The sequence below is a fragment of the Callorhinus ursinus genome, unplaced genomic scaffold (genome assembly GCF_003265705.2).
Source record: "Callorhinus ursinus isolate GAN/ISIS: 27379988/994484 unplaced genomic scaffold, GSC_fseal_2.0 scaffold107, whole genome shotgun sequence".
Classification (NCBI taxonomy): domain Eukaryota; kingdom Metazoa; phylum Chordata; class Mammalia; order Carnivora; family Otariidae; genus Callorhinus; species Callorhinus ursinus.
In genome coordinates this window covers 908,025-924,355 of record NW_027397169.1, presented here as the reverse complement: position 1 = coordinate 924,355, position 16,331 = coordinate 908,025, and the positions used below count along the sequence as shown (strand labels likewise).

Here is a 16,331-nt window from a genome sequence, read left to right as displayed (position 1 = left end):
AGCAGCAGCAAGAGGTTGTGCGGGTTCTTGGAACGTTCCCAGCAGCAGAGTCGAGGCATTTGTTGCTGGGCATCTCTGGGGCTGCTTCCCCCGCAAACGAGTATGAACCTTCTAGTCAGGTTCTGGAACCTTCAGGGTGTTGTCGGTCGTGCTCCGACAGCAGCACCCAGGCAGCCCTTCCCTCTCTTGCCGGTCTCTGCGTCTCAGATACCACCGTGGCAGCCCGGCCACAATTTCCTACCTGGGTCTGGGGGGCGGGGGCCTGGCCCGGACCCCTGTGGGACCTGCAGCGTCCTCATGCGCCTGGATTGGGCTTTTCAGATGGCAGTTTGAAGAAGGCCCACAGCAGCGACCCCGGCCCCCAAGACTGGCAAGGCCCGGTGAGCAGCCCAGACTCGAAGCCCAGCAACACGCCGGGGGCCTCTGAGGACACCCCGCCCGCAGTACGTTGCTTCCTTGGGATATTCCTGAGCTAGGCACAGAGTCCGCGCAAGCCCTTTAAATTAGCGTTCACACGTGTGAACGGCTCTGTGTCTGGGGCTGTCTAGTTTTGCCGTCTCAGGACGCGTAGTGACCAGTGCCAGTCCCGTTGTACCAGGAAATCTCAGCCCAGGTGAACCTGCGGGCCGGCGAACCTCCGTGTTCCCTCCCGCACCTCCTGGGAATGGTAACGAGGTGTCCAGGAGGGGGGCGAGGGAGGGGACAGGCGCAGGGCGGGAGCTGTGGCCGCATCAGCAGCCGAGGGGCGCCGCGGGGACCGTGAGCACTGAGTCTACGCGTGTGTCCTGCTGATGCGCCTGGCTGCTCCCTCCCCTTGGACTCCGGAGGCCCACCCTTACCAGGCGTCGGGGCCGGAGCGGGGTCAGGTTGCGGGTCAGGCTCCCCTCTGCCGCCCACGGGCTCCCCTGAGCCCGCGCACAAGCTTCACCCCCGGAGCTGCAGCCGGGGGCGCCTGGCCCCCCGAGCCTCCCCACGTGAGCCCGCAACAGCTGCTCTCCGCCTCCAGGGAGGCCGCCCTGTGCGCTCCTTTTCCAGACACCGAGACTCGGGGGGGGGGGGGGGTCTCGTCAACAGTAGGCAGGTCCTTAGCTGTCTGTGTTTGGCCCATTCTCTCCACAGGTGGCGGTGCCGGGGGCGGAGTCCGGCCGCCCTCTGCCCGCGGCCCTGGAGCTGGAGGTAGGCCCGGGGCTCAGCGGTCTCCCCAGGGGCGGGCATGCACACCGCACGCGGCTGCGCGCAGCGAGCCAGCGTCTCTCTCCCTCTCCGCAGCTTGTCCAGCGGATCCAGACCCTGTCTCAGCTGCTCCTCAGCCTCCAGGTGCGGGGGACTTCCGGGGGAGGGAGGGGGCGCGACCATGCCCTTCTCCTGCCCCTGCTTGAGGTCGGGGTCTGGGGAGAGGCGGGCCTCGTCCTGAGACCAGTCCGCTCCGCCGCCGCCGCAGGCAGTCATTGCCCAGCAGGACAGCTGCGTGGAGATGCAGAGGGCCTCCATCCAGGAGCGCGAGAAGCAGCTGCGGCTGCAGTCCACGCGCGGGAACCTGCTGCTGGAGCAGGAGCGCCAGCGCAACTTCGAGAAGCAGCGCGAGGAGCTGGCCGCCGTGCAGAAGCAGCAGGGCCTCCTGCGGGGGGAGCAGCAGCGCTGGGAGCGCGAGCGGGAGCGCCAGCAGCACGAGCTGGCCCTGGCCTCGGCCCGGCTGCAGCGGTGCCAGAACGAGTCGCTGCAGCTGCAGGAGCGGCTGAGCCAGGAGCGCGAGCAGCTGGAGCAGCGGCGGCGCGCCTACCAGCACGACCTGGCGCGGCTGCGGGAGGCCCAGCGCGCCGTGGAGCGGGAGCGCGAGCAGCTGGAGCAGCAGCGGCGCCTCCGCAAGCAGAACACGGCGCCCGGCGCGCTGCCGCCCGACTTGCCGGCCGAGGTGAGCGCGGGACAGGGCGCCAGGACACCGCGCGGGGGGCCCCAGCGTCACGGCGGATGTGCGTGTCCAAGCACAAGCTCCCGGCTAGGAGCTTAGGTCACCCGTGGACCCAAAGGAGGACGGGCAAGTGGGAGAGGCTGGCGGGGGGTCCGGGGTGCACCGTGCAGATCTGAGGCCAGTGGCTTGGAGGGGCTTGTGGGGGGGGGGGGGGCCCCCCCCCCCCCGCCCCCGCAGGAACAGGTTCGGGATGCGTCCTCTGCTGCTTTTCCAGGCCCAGCCACTAAGCCACACTCCCAGCTTCAACGGGGAAGGGCCGGAAGGGCCCGCCGCCCTCGCCAAAGCGCCAGGAGCCCGGGTGAGCATGCCGCTGGCGGGCCCGGGGCCCGAGTTCCCAGAGCGCCCCGAGATGGCTCGCCGGGACAGCGCCCCCGCCGAGAGCCGGCCGGCCAAGAGCGACGTGCCCATCCAGCTGCTGAGCGCCACCAACCAGATCCAGAGGCAGGCGGCTGTGCAGCAGCAGATCCCCACCAAGCTGGCTGCCTCCACCAAGGGCGCCAAGGACAAGGGCGGCAAGAGCAGGGGCTCCCAGCGCTGGGACAGCTCAGGTGAGCCGCGGGGGGGGGGGGGCGGAGCTGGAGCGAGTGAGTGGAGCGCTGGCCGGCGCCTGCCCGGTCCGCTATGGCCCTGGACTCGCAGGTCCAGTTGTGGGCTCTTTGTGAAACCAAAGCGGCTTCTTGTGAACAAACCAAAATGGGACCCCAGGGCCATCCTCTGGAGGGGGCAGCAGGGGGAACCTGGAGGGCACAGCTGGCAGCCCTGGGCTCATGTGGCAGAGGCCGGTCCCCGCCCCACACGGAGGTCTCATCCCAAGAAGGAAAATTAAAACATCAGGCCCCATGTCTTTTTCTCACCTTGGCCCTCAAACGGGGATTGGGGTCAACAGAACATCTTGGCAGTTCAGAAAGAAGAGCCCGGGTCCCTTGGGGACATCAGGGCAACCGGTGCTAATGCTCCCCAGCGAGCCCCTGCCCAGGGACAGTTCTCGTGCCCAGGTCTCTGCCGTGCCCTCATCCCACAGAGGAGACACTGAGGCCCTTGCACAGAGCACCCTGCAGTGAGAGGTCCTTCCTCCGGTAGAGAAAGCCCAGGGACTCCCACGGGTGCTGCCGGCACGCAGGCTCTGGCTGAGGGGAGCCAGCACTGGAACGTTCGCTGAGGAACAGGGCCTGTGTGCCAGGACTGCTGGGCTCCGGGGTCAGGGGGTCGCTCTCTCGTGCAGAGGCTGAGTTACTCCAAGGGCCCTCTAGTCGGGTGTCACCGTCTCTGGGGCTGAATGAGTGGGTGTGTCCCCGGCCCAAATGGGGGGGGCGCTGCCCACGTGCCCGGAGCGAGGCCAGACACCCCAGGCTGTGCCCTCCCTCCCTCAGCCTCCTTCGACCTGAAGCAGCAGCTGCTCCTCAGCAAGCTCGTGGGCAAGGACGAGAACAGCGCTCGGAACCGCCGCTCGCTGAGCCCGGTTCTGCTCAGCAGCCACAGCTCCGTGTGCCCCGCGGGTGAGCCCAGCCCCCCCCCCCCCCCCCCCGCCCCAGGACAGCAGGGCCAGCACGGTGCCTGGCGGCGGCTGACAGCCAGCACTCTCCCTCTCTTCCAGACCCCTGCTGCCCGGCCCCGGCTGACGTCCCCACCGAGTGCTGCCCCCTCAAGCCCGGGGGCGCCCCCGTGCCCCCCTCCCCCTTGCCACCGCCCAGCACACCGGGCGGCAAGGAAGACGGCAGCAAGGAAGACGTCATCTTCTTCTAGAGGGGGTGTGGCTCGAGGTGCAGACCCCTCCCCGTCCTGCTCTCTGGGGAACAGCCCAGTCCCTTTCCTCTTCCCGAGCAAACCACCACCAACGGCTGCCTGGCTGGGGCCGGGGTCAGGGTCACGGTCAGGGCCGGGGCTGGCCCGTCGCCTCGAAGGCTCTTCCTGTAGGATTAGCAGTGGTGCCTGGGTAACTTTCTAAACCTCTTTTTTTTTTTTTAACACAAAAAGGAAAGTTTTTAATCGAAGGTTGAACCAGAGCTAACCCAAGGAGCTGTGTGCAGTCGTAGCACCCCTGTTGGGGAGGGAGAGAGAGTGTGACTCCACGCCGTTTTTCCAAGGTAGTGACAGACAGTGGTGGCTCCGCAAGATTCCTGAGGACAGGCCGGACCCCCGTCGGAGAAGCAGGGGCCGGCCCTGGGGCTGGGCGGTGTCGGCGGGATCCGCTTCCGAAGCAGAGACTCGCCTGTGTTCGCGGGGGGCCTCAAGGCCAGGGCGTGAGTGCAGACGGGGGAGGGGGGCGGCCACACGGCCCCGCCAGGGACGGAGGGCCACAGGGCGGGGCGTGTGGAGAGGACCAGCCGGTGGCACAGGTGACAGGAGGGGACGGGCCATAACTAACTTTAATTTGACAGAGGTCTTTAAACTCTGCTGATGCCAAACTTGGTGCTTTCCAAAGGCACCTGAGCACAGTGGCATGCTTCTGTGGGGTTCGGGGCCCCAGCCGTTCTCCGAGCTCTCAGCCTGCCCGGGGAAGCCCAGTCGAGAGCGTTAGCCAGGGCGGGTGTCCCTCACCCTTGGGCAGGGGCTGGTACAAGGAATGGAGCGGTGGGGCCGCCACGTCCTCGTGGACGGGGGCGACATGCCAGAGGGGTCACCTAGGGCCTGGAAGACGTCAGATGGGCAGGGGGCTCAGGTGCCTCGTGTCCAGCGAGCTGAGCTAGCCTACTGTCAGCTCCCCTGGAGGACAAGGGCCACCCATCCCGCTGCACAGCTCTAGATGCTGGGGAGCACGCTGGATGTCCAGGAGCACTCCGGGCCTGGCCTGTGGGTCAGATGCACACTTCAGCTGCGGAGGAACTCAAGCCTGGGTGCAGGGTGGGGGAATGGGGGTACTCCGGCCTTTTGGTCCCTGGCCTCCCCCACTGAGCCCAGAGCCCCGTCCCTCCCAAAGCGCTGGTGGGAGGACGGGGGCCCCAGCTGACCAGTTCCGAACCTCTCCCAGGCACAGTGAATGGTGTGCCGAGCCCGGCCCCTCTGAGAACCTCTGCCCGCTCCTTTCTCCCCCCCCCGGTCTCCACTTAGTGCTTGGGGCCTGCAGCATCCGCGCGTCCTCGGGGAGCCAGGAGAAGCGTCCTCCCTCGGTCCTGTGAGGCGTCCGAGCTCACCTGTGCCGTGTCTGTGATCAGTGTTTGCGTTTTCGTACTGAGACGTCTCCAAGCACTTGAGCAGAGTTGACTTTTAAGTTCCTGTCCTATGGTGAAGCGAACAGCTCTGGCCCCTCGTGCTGGGTGATTCCACCGCCACGCGCCCCTGTCCGCCGGCTCTGGTCTGACCCTCCGAGACGCCACGATTCCTCAGCCGGTGACAAGTCCAAGGAACCGCCACTTGGCCGTGTGGCAGGGAACTGGGGCATCCCACCGCGGGGCCACACAGCAGGGCAGTGTCGTCATGGGTCCATCCCTCGTCCGGGCAAGGTCACTCCCGGAGAGCCCGATTTTATTTGTACGGTTGGTGGTTGAGCAGATCCTCATGTCCATGGAACCTGTGCACGTCCTCATTAATTGTGACCATAATCTTAGTCCAGCCGACAATTATTTTTATGATGATTGCAACATTTCCTCACCGTGGGGTCTTTCAGAACCACCTTAGAACTTAAGACCTGATTCCAGCAATAAAAGTATCGAAGATGAGCCGACGGGAGTGTTCGTTTGGGGGTTTGGGGTTTTGTTTTAGGATCCTCGGCCCAAACATCAGTGCTCTACAGGTGGCTCACATCACCGGGCAGGGCGCCCCTCACACCCATGCCCAGGGCCCCACACACTCCCCTCAGGAAGCTCCAGACGATGACCGCGTGCAGACATTCGGAGTCAGAGGCAGTGGGGGTGCCCGGGGGCCCCCGGGAGAAGCAGCCCTCCAGACGAGGCTGAGGTGTGGGGATGCGGCCAAGTCCTCTCCGCTCTGGCGGGGTGCCCTTCCGGTTAGGCCTGTCCCCGTGCTCTTGGGATGTCGGCCTCCTAGACAAGGAGGCATTGCCCCGAGTAGGGCCATCCCCAAGGCCCATCTGCCTCCCTGCTCCCCAAAGGAGCTGAGTTTGCTACGGCAGGTGCTCCCTGGGTGCTGGGAGAACGCTTTCAGGCCCTGCTCCCAGGAACTGGCTGGCTCTGCCCCCACCTAAGAGGCTGAAGTTGCCAGGCGGGGAAGAGCACCGGGCAGGGGCTGTGGCCACACTACAGGTGGGGCTTCTCGACTGCCCAGCGGTGTGTCCCAGCATAGCCCCAGCCCTGGCATTTGGCTCTGCCCAGGCCCATGGGGACACCAGCCTGCCGGGGACCTGTGACTGGACAGGTTACGTATGGGGGTGTACCTGTGGCTTCCCCACAAACACAGTGCTCCGAGTGCCTTACAAGTATTAACTCCCTGAGTCTCCAGGTAGCTAAGCAGGTACTGCTGTGACCCCCACCCCAGCCCCCCTGGTGCCTTGAGTGCTGGGAAGGGGGCCTCTGCTAAGGGCCACGGCGAGCAACGTCCCCCCCCCTTTGTGAGAGGGGAAGGGGAGGCTGACCTGACCCAGCCTGGCCCCCACGCCTCATCCAGGAGGATGGGTGGGGCAGGGTGCTCCAGCCAGGGCCAGGTGGGGGGTCTTCTGCGCCCCATGTTAACCCTGAGGGGCCCTGTATCCCAGCTTTTCCCACCACATAGCTTCCCTGTGGGACAAGAGGTGGAGGGGTGTCACATGAAGCCTCGGGGACTGCAAACTGCCATTTTTGTTGGCTCTTCCTGGTGCTTGCGGGATGTAAGGGACAGCCTGATCCCCTCCGCTTTCTGGCTAGGACCCAGAGGTGGAGGATCCGAGGCCACGTCGAGACGGGCAGACGTGGGCGGGCCACCATCTGCAGGCGCCTGCCTGAGGCCACACACACGGGGCCTCTCACGGGTCAGTCTGAGACATCCCATCCCGCCATGATCCCCATGAGGTGGGAGACGATCCCGGCCGCAGCCTGGAGCCCGTAAAACACTCAGACCAGCCCTGGGCCCAAGCTGTGGCGGAGTGTGAAATGCTTCGGCCACAACAAGCACCCTGGAGCTGCCCAGGCGGACGAGACACAGACGTGGCCCCCCGTGCCCGAGACGGAGGTGCGGGGAGCTGCTCGCCTGGGCTGAAGCCTGCTCAGGGCCAGCACGTTCCAGAAGGCGGGCTGAGGAGGTGTGGTTTCCAGGCAGCACCTGCACCCCCTCTCAACATGCACAGGGCTGCCGCCGCCACCACCGCCGGGAAGGAACAGGGCGTGTGAGCAGGAAGGCCTGCAGGTGGGAGGGGCTGGGGGCCAGTGATTTAGAAATAAGCTCTCACACTGGGCCCAGCACCAACAACCTATTTAATCGATCATCATCGCGACTTTCCTAAGGCCCGCGTAGCGCACACCATCCTGGCTCCCCCGCTCGCCTTTACTGGAACGCAGGACACGAGCCGAGCGAGGTGCTGTGAGGCCCACAGCAGCCTTCTCTGCATGTCAGGCCTGGCGACCCCTACTCTGGCCCTGAGAGAAGCCCCCCCACGGAGCCCCGGCCTAGTTGGAAAGGTCCTGGCTCTCGGCCCCCGGGGGGACCTCACCCCTGCCCACATCCTGGCCCACCATGGGCCCGTGCCCGAGGCGCCCCGCGCGTTCTCTGGGTTACGCGTCCCTACACCTGGCATTGAGTTGCTCAATTACAGACCCAGCCCTCGCCCGACTGATTTCTGCTTTGTGGGAAGGGGCCCTCCGGTGGGGTTCCGGCTGCACCCACACCTCCCAGGCCACGTCAGGGGGTGGTGGCCTCGGCCCGGCCAGCCTGGTACACGCTGAGGAGGGAGGAGATGGTCCCGAGGAGGCCCACGAGCCACGGGGGGAAGCGGCCAGCCCACAGGACACCCGGAGGCAGCCAGTGCACGGCGTTGGCCAGATCGGCCACGTTGCTCAGGAGGGTCAGCACCTCCGACCGGACCTGGGCCTCCATGGCCCTCCTCTTGCTCCGGGGCAGCCGGCTGTGGGAGCAAAGAGAAGCCGCTGGGGAAGACCCAGGCACACCCAGGCTCACCCCAACGGGCAGGAAGAGGTGACAGCAGAGCGAGTGAGGAGAACTGGTGGGGCTGCGTCCCCGTCACACCCCCCAGAGGGAGCCCACAGCATGAACAGGGCACAGACGGGCGTGGGAAGTCTCAAACCCACACCTCAGTCCTCTGGGCCCTGGAGACAGGCAGGGAGCTGCGGGGGTGGGGGGGGCGCGAGGGGCCTCAAGCCAGCCTCTGTTTCCCCATCTGGGCCAGTCCCTGGAGCTGCTGTAAGGCCCCCCGCGCAGGCCCGCACAGGCGCGAGGCTGGAAACGTGGCAGCTCACAGCACCTCCCCGGGGAGGGAAACCCAGCAGCAGCGTCCCCAGCCTGCGGGAGGAAGTCAGCCTTTCTCCCGGGCAAAACCCTGGGGTCGTACCTGGTGAAGGCCACTGCGGGGCCCCTCAGCTTCCGTCTCAGCGTCAGGACCATCCTCAAGGACCTGCAGCAGGCAAAGCAAAGCAGGGTGGGGGTGCAGGGGTTAGCTCCCCATTGCCAGCCCAAGGGGAGGCCGCCGCCCCCCACGACGGCCACAGGTAACTCCAGCGCCCTGCACCCTCCCAGGGCACCAGACTGGCCTGGGCCTCGGAAGCTCCCGGGGACTCCTGATTCGGACCCTGACCTGCCTGCACTGTCCACGCAAGATCTGGAAGCATCTCGTGCTTCTGATGCTGGAGCCAGGCATGTGTCCCTGGCCAGGTGACCTGTCCCCGGAGAGCATGGGGACACAAGTCAGCACCTGCAGTGAGGTAAGTGGGTCTGCGTCAGACCACCTCGAAGACTGGAGCAACACGCCGACTCCTGCGCCCCGGGTCCAGACTAGCAGAATCCAAACCTCTCGGCAACTGGGCATCTGCATTTCAGCAAACTCCCTGGTGACTCTCAGGTACCTTGGGGTCCTATGGACACCAGGTCGGGACCCTCATGCTTGCTCACACCAAATAGAGAGACATGATGAAAAAGTATAAGCTCTAAAAATGAACAGGCAGAGCACAATTTGAGGGCAATGCCACCACTCTGTGATGCTGTAACAGTGGGAATGTCTCATTACACACCTGTCCAAGGCCCCAGGACGTGCAACACAGAGTGAATCCAGATGTAAACCACGGACTTGGGGTGCCCGTGACTTGTCGACATGGATTCATCGACTGCTGGGGGAGTTTGATCATGGAGGGGCTGTGGGGCGGGTGGGGAATCTATGGAAACTCTCTTCACTTTCAGTTCAATTGTGCTGTGAAGCTAAAACTCTAAAACTAAAAGTCTATTTTAAAAAATTAATGGAACCGGGGTGCCTGGCTGGCCTAGCCGGTAGAGTGTGCTTTCTGGGCAGGGAGCTCGGAACAAACCCGCTCAGCGCATTTACAGAGAGGGAAATGTTCGGGAGGAAACCATTATTTGAAAGTTCTAGAAACAGCTGGGACGCCTGGGTGGCTCAGTCAGTTAAGCGGCTGCCTTCGGCCCAGGTCATGATCCCAGGGTCCTGGGATCGAGTCCCACATCAGGCTCCTTGCTCAGCAGGGAGCCTGCTTCTCCCTCTCTCTCCTTCTGCTTGTGCTCTCTCGGTCAAATAAATAAAATCTTTATTAAAAAAAAAAAAGCAGATGCTTTGGGCGCCTGGGTGGCTCAGTCGGTGAAGCGACTGCCTTCAGCTCAGGTCATGATCCTGGAGTCCCGGGATCGAGTCCCACATCGGGCTCCCTGCTCAGCGGGGAGTCTGCTTCTCCCTCTGACCCGCTTCCCTCTTGTGCTTTCTATCTCTCATTCTCTCTCTCTCTCAAATAAATAAATAAAATCTTTAAAAAAAAAAAAGAAAGAAAGTTCTAGAAACAGTCTGGGTTTCAGAAGCACACAGCCGGTCAAGAAACTCCTGTTCTCTCTGGGGACATTTGCCGACGACCACGCACACACACGCAGAGACCGGGGGAAAGGCATCCCCCTCCAGCTACTTCGGTCCCCGGCCTGGAGTTCTTCCTGCTTCCTGGGGCCAGTGGGCACAATCATGCCCTCCAAAGATGTCCACGTCCTCATCTGCAGGCCCTGTGAGCGTGCTCCCTTACATGGCACAAAGGACTTTGCCGACGGGAGGGAGGTAAGGGTCTTGAGATGGGGGAGGACGTGGGGCTCTCACGGGGCCCTCATGAGGGGGAGGCGGCAGGGTCGGGAGTCGGAGATGTGCCCAAGGAAACGGGCTGTGCTCTGAAGACGGAGGGGAGGGACCACGGGCCAAGGAATGCAGTGGTCTCTAGAAGCCGAAAGAGGCAGGACTGGCTTCTCCCCCGACCTGGAGGTGTAGCACAGTGAGTCCACACTGGACTTCCGACCTCCAGAGCCGTGAGGCAGTGCGCGTGTGCTGTTCCGAGCCACGCGGTTTGGGGGGGTCTGTTACAGCTGCAGGTCTAGGGAGGCACCCCTTACGGCCTGCTGGTGGGTGTTAAGGCCACGTACCTGGCAATGCCCAGGAGCAGGGAGAGGCCCCAGAAGGCTGTGCTCAGTGTCCACCACCGGGCAGGGTCCACGTGGAGGATCTGGGCATCAGCAGCCCAGGCGATGTGCTCACAGGGGTAGTAGAGCTGGTCGGCCAGGTTGCCGAGGACCGACACGCAGCGGACAAAGCTGTCTTCCTCCTGCAGGACCAGGAGAGAGGGGGGCGTGCGCCTGGAGTCAGACCTACCCAGGCCCATCTTAGGGACCCAGGCCAAGCCAGATGGCAGTCACAGGGCAACGTCCAGGCCCAGCAGGCTGGCCCACGGCGGGCCACTGCAGGGGAAGAAAGGCCCGATTTCCGCTTCTCAGAGCAGTGTGGCCGTCATCCCCCCGGTGGAGCAGAAGCTGTCAGCTTAGCTGCGCAAGCGATCCCCTGGAGAGCTTCAGAGCACCAGCCCCAGCCCCAGGGATTCTGCCTCACTAGGTCCGGCGTAGGCCCTGGCACCAGGAATGTCTTTTAAGTTCCCGGATGATTCCCAAGTAGGACAATTTGGGATGCCCTGCATCAGGGCCTTCCCACCCTGCAGCCTTCTGGGTCCTGCGCACGGGTCTGCAGGCCAGGCTCCCTGGCACCAGGCTCTAGGAGAGCCGCGGAGGGAGAGCCCTGCAGAGCACCCCGACCCGACAGGGCAGGGTGGTACTGAACACGCTCAGTGCGGACAGTAAGTGGGCACCAGGCTGCAAGGCTTGGGTCACCACTCCAAACCAGAGGGGTCACAAGCCCCGCCAACAGGCCAACTGAGGTACTTAGGGGAAGCTGCCACCTGCCCTCCTCATACAAGGACAGGCCTCGGGCCTTCGAATAGCAGAACCCAAGCCCTCGCCCAAGTTCCACCAAGTTCCGAGCCACGGCCTGTATCCAGTGAGGCAGGACCAGCTGAGGCTCAGGAGCCTGGTGCCCACGCCGCATTCTTGGGGCCCACCCCTCAGGACTCCACCCCTTGGAGGCCTCTAAGCTGGGGGGGGGGCCCTGTGTGTCCTTCACTTCCTGCCTTCAGCCTCCTCATCCTCACTGCCTGCCATACCCCTTACCCTCCCCTCCGGAGCCCCCTTCCTTCCTAGTGGCCAGCTGGGATCCTGCCTCCCTCTAGGTTCTGAAACCCCCTCCAGCTCCCCCATCCTGCCTGGGACCCTCTGGTGTGTTTGGCGTATTTCAGTCCTCCCCCGAGAACAGGGCCCTCCCTGCCCGCTCCCCAGTATGCTCCTTCCACTAGGGTCTCCAGAGAAGCAGCGAGGCCAAGGCCCTACACTGGGGAGGAGGAGATGCTCACAGGACAGGGGTGCAGACACCTAAACACCGGACCCAGCAAAAGGAGTTCTTGTTCTGGCCAAGGGACATACAAGGTGCAGAGGGCCCCCGCCCCTTGTCTAGGGATGCAGAGGAGATGTTGGTTCGGGGAGGGGTCCTCTGAGGATGCATGGGAAGCGTGCCCTAATCGAAGACGAGGATAGGAGATGGGTGTCAAAACAGGAGGAAGGTCCAGAAAGCACTTGAGATTGAGGTGACTGGGCCACTGGGCGCTGGAGTGGAATGAGGGTGGGTGCACCTGAACGTGGAGTGGCTCAGAGAGGGGACAGGGGTAGGGGGGACGGGCAGGGCAGTCCACGGAGGGGCATAACGGCCAGACAGGCCCAGGGAAGCTTCCGGGCCCATCCCCTGGGGGAAATGTCCCCTGTTCTAACAGCAAAATCGACATGTCCATCGTCAGGGGATCAGTTACATAAATCACCATCCAGCTCTAGAGCAGATTACGGTGCGGCCACAAAGAAGGAAGGAGCTCTGTTTGGACTGAGAGGGAGTGACCTCCAAGCCATGCTGTTTAACAGACAAAAGCAAGTCCCAAACAGCGTACCAGGTGCACAACTAATTACGTAAACAGGGTGATTTGCCTCCGCCCGGACAGGACACCTCGTGAAGGAATCACGAAAAGCTGACAACAGTATATGCCTCTGAGGCGAAAAACCAAGGGTGAGGGGATCAGGAAGGAGGGAGACTTTTTAATTCCATAACTTTTTGGAATGTATGAATGTATAAGCCATTTTTTCATTTAAATTCAAATGAGAACATCTGACCATCTCACAAAAGCAAGCAAAATTTTTAAAAGTAAGAAACAGCCTACACCGCTGCCTTTGGACAAGTCCATTAAACGCGGTTGCCCAGAGACTACGGCCCCATACACCCCGTTACCTCTGCCCCCAGGCCATACTGCTTCGTGTAGATAAACATGGCCACATCATCAAAGAGTCGCAGGACAGTCCTACAGTGGCTGAGTTGGGAGGACAGGGTCAGCAGGCGTGTCCCCACTTCTGATCTGGCCGGACAGCGTTCCACCAGGACCCCGCCAACCAGTTGGCAACAGTACCCCAGCGTTCGGATCTGTGGGAAACCAGAGCAGTCAGCAGGGCCCTGCTCTTGGGCCGAGCTGGATCGACCCCCACGTGGCCGTGGGTCCCCTGGGATCAAGTTGGGGGGCGAGGGGGCTTGTGCAGACTAGATCAACAAACTTCCAATAAAAGCTGAAAGTTTAAAGAGATACTTGCAGGTGGGACAAATGGAGAAACGTGACCTCATTGTCCAAAAGTCACTGGGGAGACTCTAAGGGGATGCTGGCTCGTGCCACTGAGGGGCACACCCTTTGGAGACAGATGTGACCGAGACAAGAAAATGCAACCATGTCACACCTCAGGGGTCCCCCTTTTCCCAGCAGACAGGAGGACGAGGCAGACATGTATATTTGCATCTACCCAGCTGGACCAATGTCTGTAGCTGGGTTGAGGACTGGAGAAGTTATCGGGCCTCGGCCCAGTGAGCCGAGGGTAATCTGCTTGACTTACCTCAGTGAGAAGGAAGCCACTCAATGGGTGGTTTGGGGCATGGGGAACTGTCAGCTTCACCACCCTTCTATCTTTATTTCATCTGCTTTCCAGAAATTGCTTTTTCCTGTTGTTTTATATATTTTCACTTATTTCTTTTCAGAATTGTAATAGCAAAACTGTGTCATAGCAAAACTCTGCGTTTTAAATGTACAGCTTGGGAATGTATTAAAACTCGAATGCCCAATCATAAGGTCTTTGAATGGGACCTAATTGCCCACCACTGGTACATTTCCTGGTACGACCTAAATGCCTACCTATAAGAGAGAAAAGCTTATATAGGAACAAGCTGAGCATCTGCCTTCAAGGGCCTTCCAGCCATATGGGAAAGGCCTAAAAATCCTAAATCCCCCTATGAGATTGTTAGGGACAAACCGGGGACCAACCAAGTGGCCTAGTCAGATCCTAAATGTTCAAACAGGATTTGGTCGGCCTGTAAATGTCCAGCCAGGGGGAACTGGAACAACCTAAGTGCCCAATTATAGGGGAATCGGTCGCAACCTCAATGTCCAGCCATAGAAGGAGCGCTGCAACACCCTGAGTCCTCATATGAGACTGCCTGGGACAACCCAGTGACCACCTTCAGTGGTCTGGTCGGATCCCAAATGTCCAAACGTGCGGATCTGGCTGGTACTGAGAACACCCCACCATGATGAGTTAGCAGGAGCAATCTGTACGTCCACTGCTAGGGGACAGGGTCGGAGCCCAGCCGGGAGGGCGCCTCGGCGATGGATCCTGAGCGACCCGCCCCGCTCTGGCCTCCGTTTCCAGACACGGAGCTCCAGCCCTGCTCCGGGACCACGGGCCGCGCTGCGCCCCAGCCTCACCAGGCGGTCCCGACCCCTGTACGACTCCAGCGCCGAAGCCAGGCCGCTCAGCGCCGCCATGGCAACTCCGCCGTGGCGCCACCGTGACGTCGGCGCGCAGCGCCAAGGGGGGCGGGGGCACGGCGCGAGGCCTCGCCCCCCCCCCGGGAACGCTCTGCGCAGGCGCGGCCGCGACCCTTTGTCCCCGGCCCGACCCATTGTGCCCGGCCCGGCCCTTTGTCTGCTGCGGGGAGCTGCCCAAGTCTGCAGCTTAGTGGCCGCAACGTCTCCGCTCGCCCGGGGCCTCTGCACCCAGACGGCCCTCGGAGCCCACTGCCTTTGCCCCGCGACGGCTGGTCTTTTCAAGTTAACCATCTACCCACAAAAGTAGTATCCAAGCGAAAGCACCAACCTGTTTGCTCTGGTTCAAGAAGGGATTTTTCTTTCTTTTCTTTTCTTTTTTTTAAAGATTTTATTTATTTATTTGACAGAGACACGGCGAGAGAGGGAACACAAGCAGGGGGAGTGGGAGAGGGAGAAGCAGGCTTCCCGCCGAGGAGCGACCCTAGGAGGGGCTCGATCCCAGGACCCAGGACCCTGGGATCGTGACCCGAGCCGAAGGCAGACGCTTAACGACTGAACCACCCAGGCGCCCCAAGAAGGGATTTTTCTTTTTAATTTCTGTGCTGCACCCTTTCTCCCCTGTCTGCTCGTCTACAGTGAGCATGCACAGCTGTTGTAAATTCATAAAAGGCATTTTGAGAAAGTTAAGGAAACTCATAGATTCGTTCTAGAATAGGCGAGGGTCTGGTAACTGGAGTTGCTCCGAAGAGGGTAACTAACTGTGGCTGGGAAGAGGATATTAAATTGTTCACCTTTGGGGCGCCTGGGTGGCTCAGTCGTTGCGCGTCTGCCTTGGGCTCAGGTCATGATCCCAGGGTCCTGGGATCGAGCTCCGCATCGGGCTCCCTGCTCAGCGGGAAGCCTGCTTCTCCCTCTCCCTCTGCCTGCTGCTCTGCCTACTTGTGTGCTTTCTCTCCCTCTCTCCCTCATTGTCAATAAATAAATAAAATCTTTAAAAATAAATAAATAAATTGTTCACCTTTGTACCCATTTCAGGTGCACAGCCTAAAGGTTTGACTCACAGACACCCTGACATGATTACAGTAAGTTTAGTTAGCAACCATCATCTGGTATAATTTTGTAGCTTTTGAATTTTGTGCAACATGCGTTATTCTCTCATCAAAAAGTCAAATGAGATTTTTCAAAAAGTTAACATGACCTGTTTCCTTTTTTTTTTTAATTGTAACGTTCACATAAGAGTCACCGTGTTAAGATGTAAAATGCAGTGGCATTTACAACACCCGTATGTACAAACATCACCCCTTTTAAGCTTCAAAACATTTTCATCACCCTCAGAGGAGACCCTGTAATTCTGACAAGCAGTTAATCTATCCCTCCCTGCTCCAGCCCATAACCTCCACCATCTGCTTTGTCTTGGTGGGCTTACCCATTCTGGATATTTCCTATAAGCGGAATAATGCGATATGTGACCATTTGTGTCTGGCTCATCCACAGTGTAGCTTATATCAATACTCCATTCCTTTTGTGGCTGCGTAATAATCCCTTGTATGGATCTATGGCATTCTGTTTATCCATTCATCCACTGATGGACCATTGGGTTGTTTCCACATTTTGGCGACTGTGAATAACGCTGCTGTGAACGTGGGCGTGTGTGTATCTGTTCAAGTTCCTGCCTTCAACTTCAGTTCCTTTGGGTAGACACCCAGGAGTGGAATGGCTGGGTCATAGGGTAGCTCTATGTTTGACTTTTCAAGGAACCACCAAACTGTTTTCCACATTGGCTGCACCACTTGACATCCCCACCAGCAATGCACAACACTCTCCACATTCTTGCCAACACTTTTATTTTGCCTCACTACTATTATTATTGCCTTATTATTATGGCCATCCTGTGGGGTGAGACATGGTATCTCACTATAGCTTTGTTTTATATTTCCCTAATGACTCATGATGTCGACTGGTTGCCTTTTGCAAAATATTGCCCCTCGATTTCAACTTTCAGGACTCTTCCTGCCTGCTCCCTTCTTTCCAACCACACTGCCTTCCTCCTGGTCCTTGAA

At 60.7% G+C, this 16,331-nt stretch overlaps 2 protein-coding genes across 6 annotated transcripts in view; one reads left to right on the top strand and one right to left on the bottom strand.

The window, feature by feature from the left end:
• ARHGEF18 (Rho/Rac guanine nucleotide exchange factor 18) overlaps positions 1-5,625 on the top strand; it is a 78,461-nt gene extending 72,836 nt beyond the window's left edge. For 2 of the 4 annotated variants that reach the window (XM_025863108.2, XM_025863110.2), the window contains 7 exons: positions 322-443; positions 1,120-1,176; positions 1,270-1,317; positions 1,442-1,912; positions 2,184-2,517; positions 3,340-3,465; positions 3,564-5,625. In XM_025863108.2, coding sequence (XP_025718893.1) covers positions 322-443; positions 1,120-1,176; positions 1,270-1,317; positions 1,442-1,912; positions 2,184-2,517; positions 3,340-3,465; positions 3,564-3,712 — 1,307 coding nt within the window. In that variant the 3' untranslated portion in view covers positions 3,713-5,625. The remainder of the gene's footprint in view (positions 1-321; positions 444-1,119; positions 1,177-1,269; positions 1,318-1,441; positions 1,913-2,183; positions 2,518-3,339; positions 3,466-3,563) is intronic. The other 2 variants (XR_003206184.2, XM_025863109.2) reach the window with 2 other exon arrangements.
• Positions 5,626-7,175: 1,550 nt separating this feature from the next.
• On the bottom strand, positions 7,176-14,290 carry PEX11G (peroxisomal biogenesis factor 11 gamma). 2 transcript variants are annotated; one of them, XM_025863116.2, is made up of 5 exons: positions 14,209-14,290; positions 12,696-12,884; positions 10,469-10,647; positions 8,403-8,465; positions 7,176-7,958 (listed from the first exon to the last, which is right to left on the bottom strand). In XM_025863116.2, exons 1-5 carry the CDS (start codon positions 14,266-14,268, stop codon positions 7,736-7,738), a joined length of 714 nt encoding a protein of 237 aa, XP_025718901.1. In that variant the 5' UTR covers positions 14,269-14,290; the 3' UTR covers positions 7,176-7,735. The 2 variants fall into 2 exon arrangements, with proteins under 2 accessions (XP_025718901.1, XP_073745497.1); XM_073889396.1 differs by lacking the exon at positions 14,209-14,290 and adding an exon at positions 13,343-14,195 and having other exon boundaries at positions 7,177-7,958.
• Positions 14,291-16,331: the final 2,041 nt, after the last annotated feature.

What these genes read in the sequence shown, in the direction of transcription:
- PEX11G (XM_025863116.2), bottom strand. Translation starts at nt 14,268, where the DNA reads ATGGCGGCGCTGAGCGGCCTGGCTTCGGCGCTGGAGTCGTACAGGGGT. An exon ending in CTGCTCCTGGGCATTGCCAG is followed by an intron (nt 8,466 to 10,468) that starts GTACGTGGCCTT and finishes TGCCTGCTGCAG; the next exon opens with GTCCTTGAGGATGGTCCTGA. An exon ending in CCCGCAGTGGCCTTCACCAG is followed by an intron (nt 7,959 to 8,402) that starts GTACGACCCCAG and finishes TTGCTCCCACAG; the next exon opens with CCGGCTGCCCCGGAGCAAGA.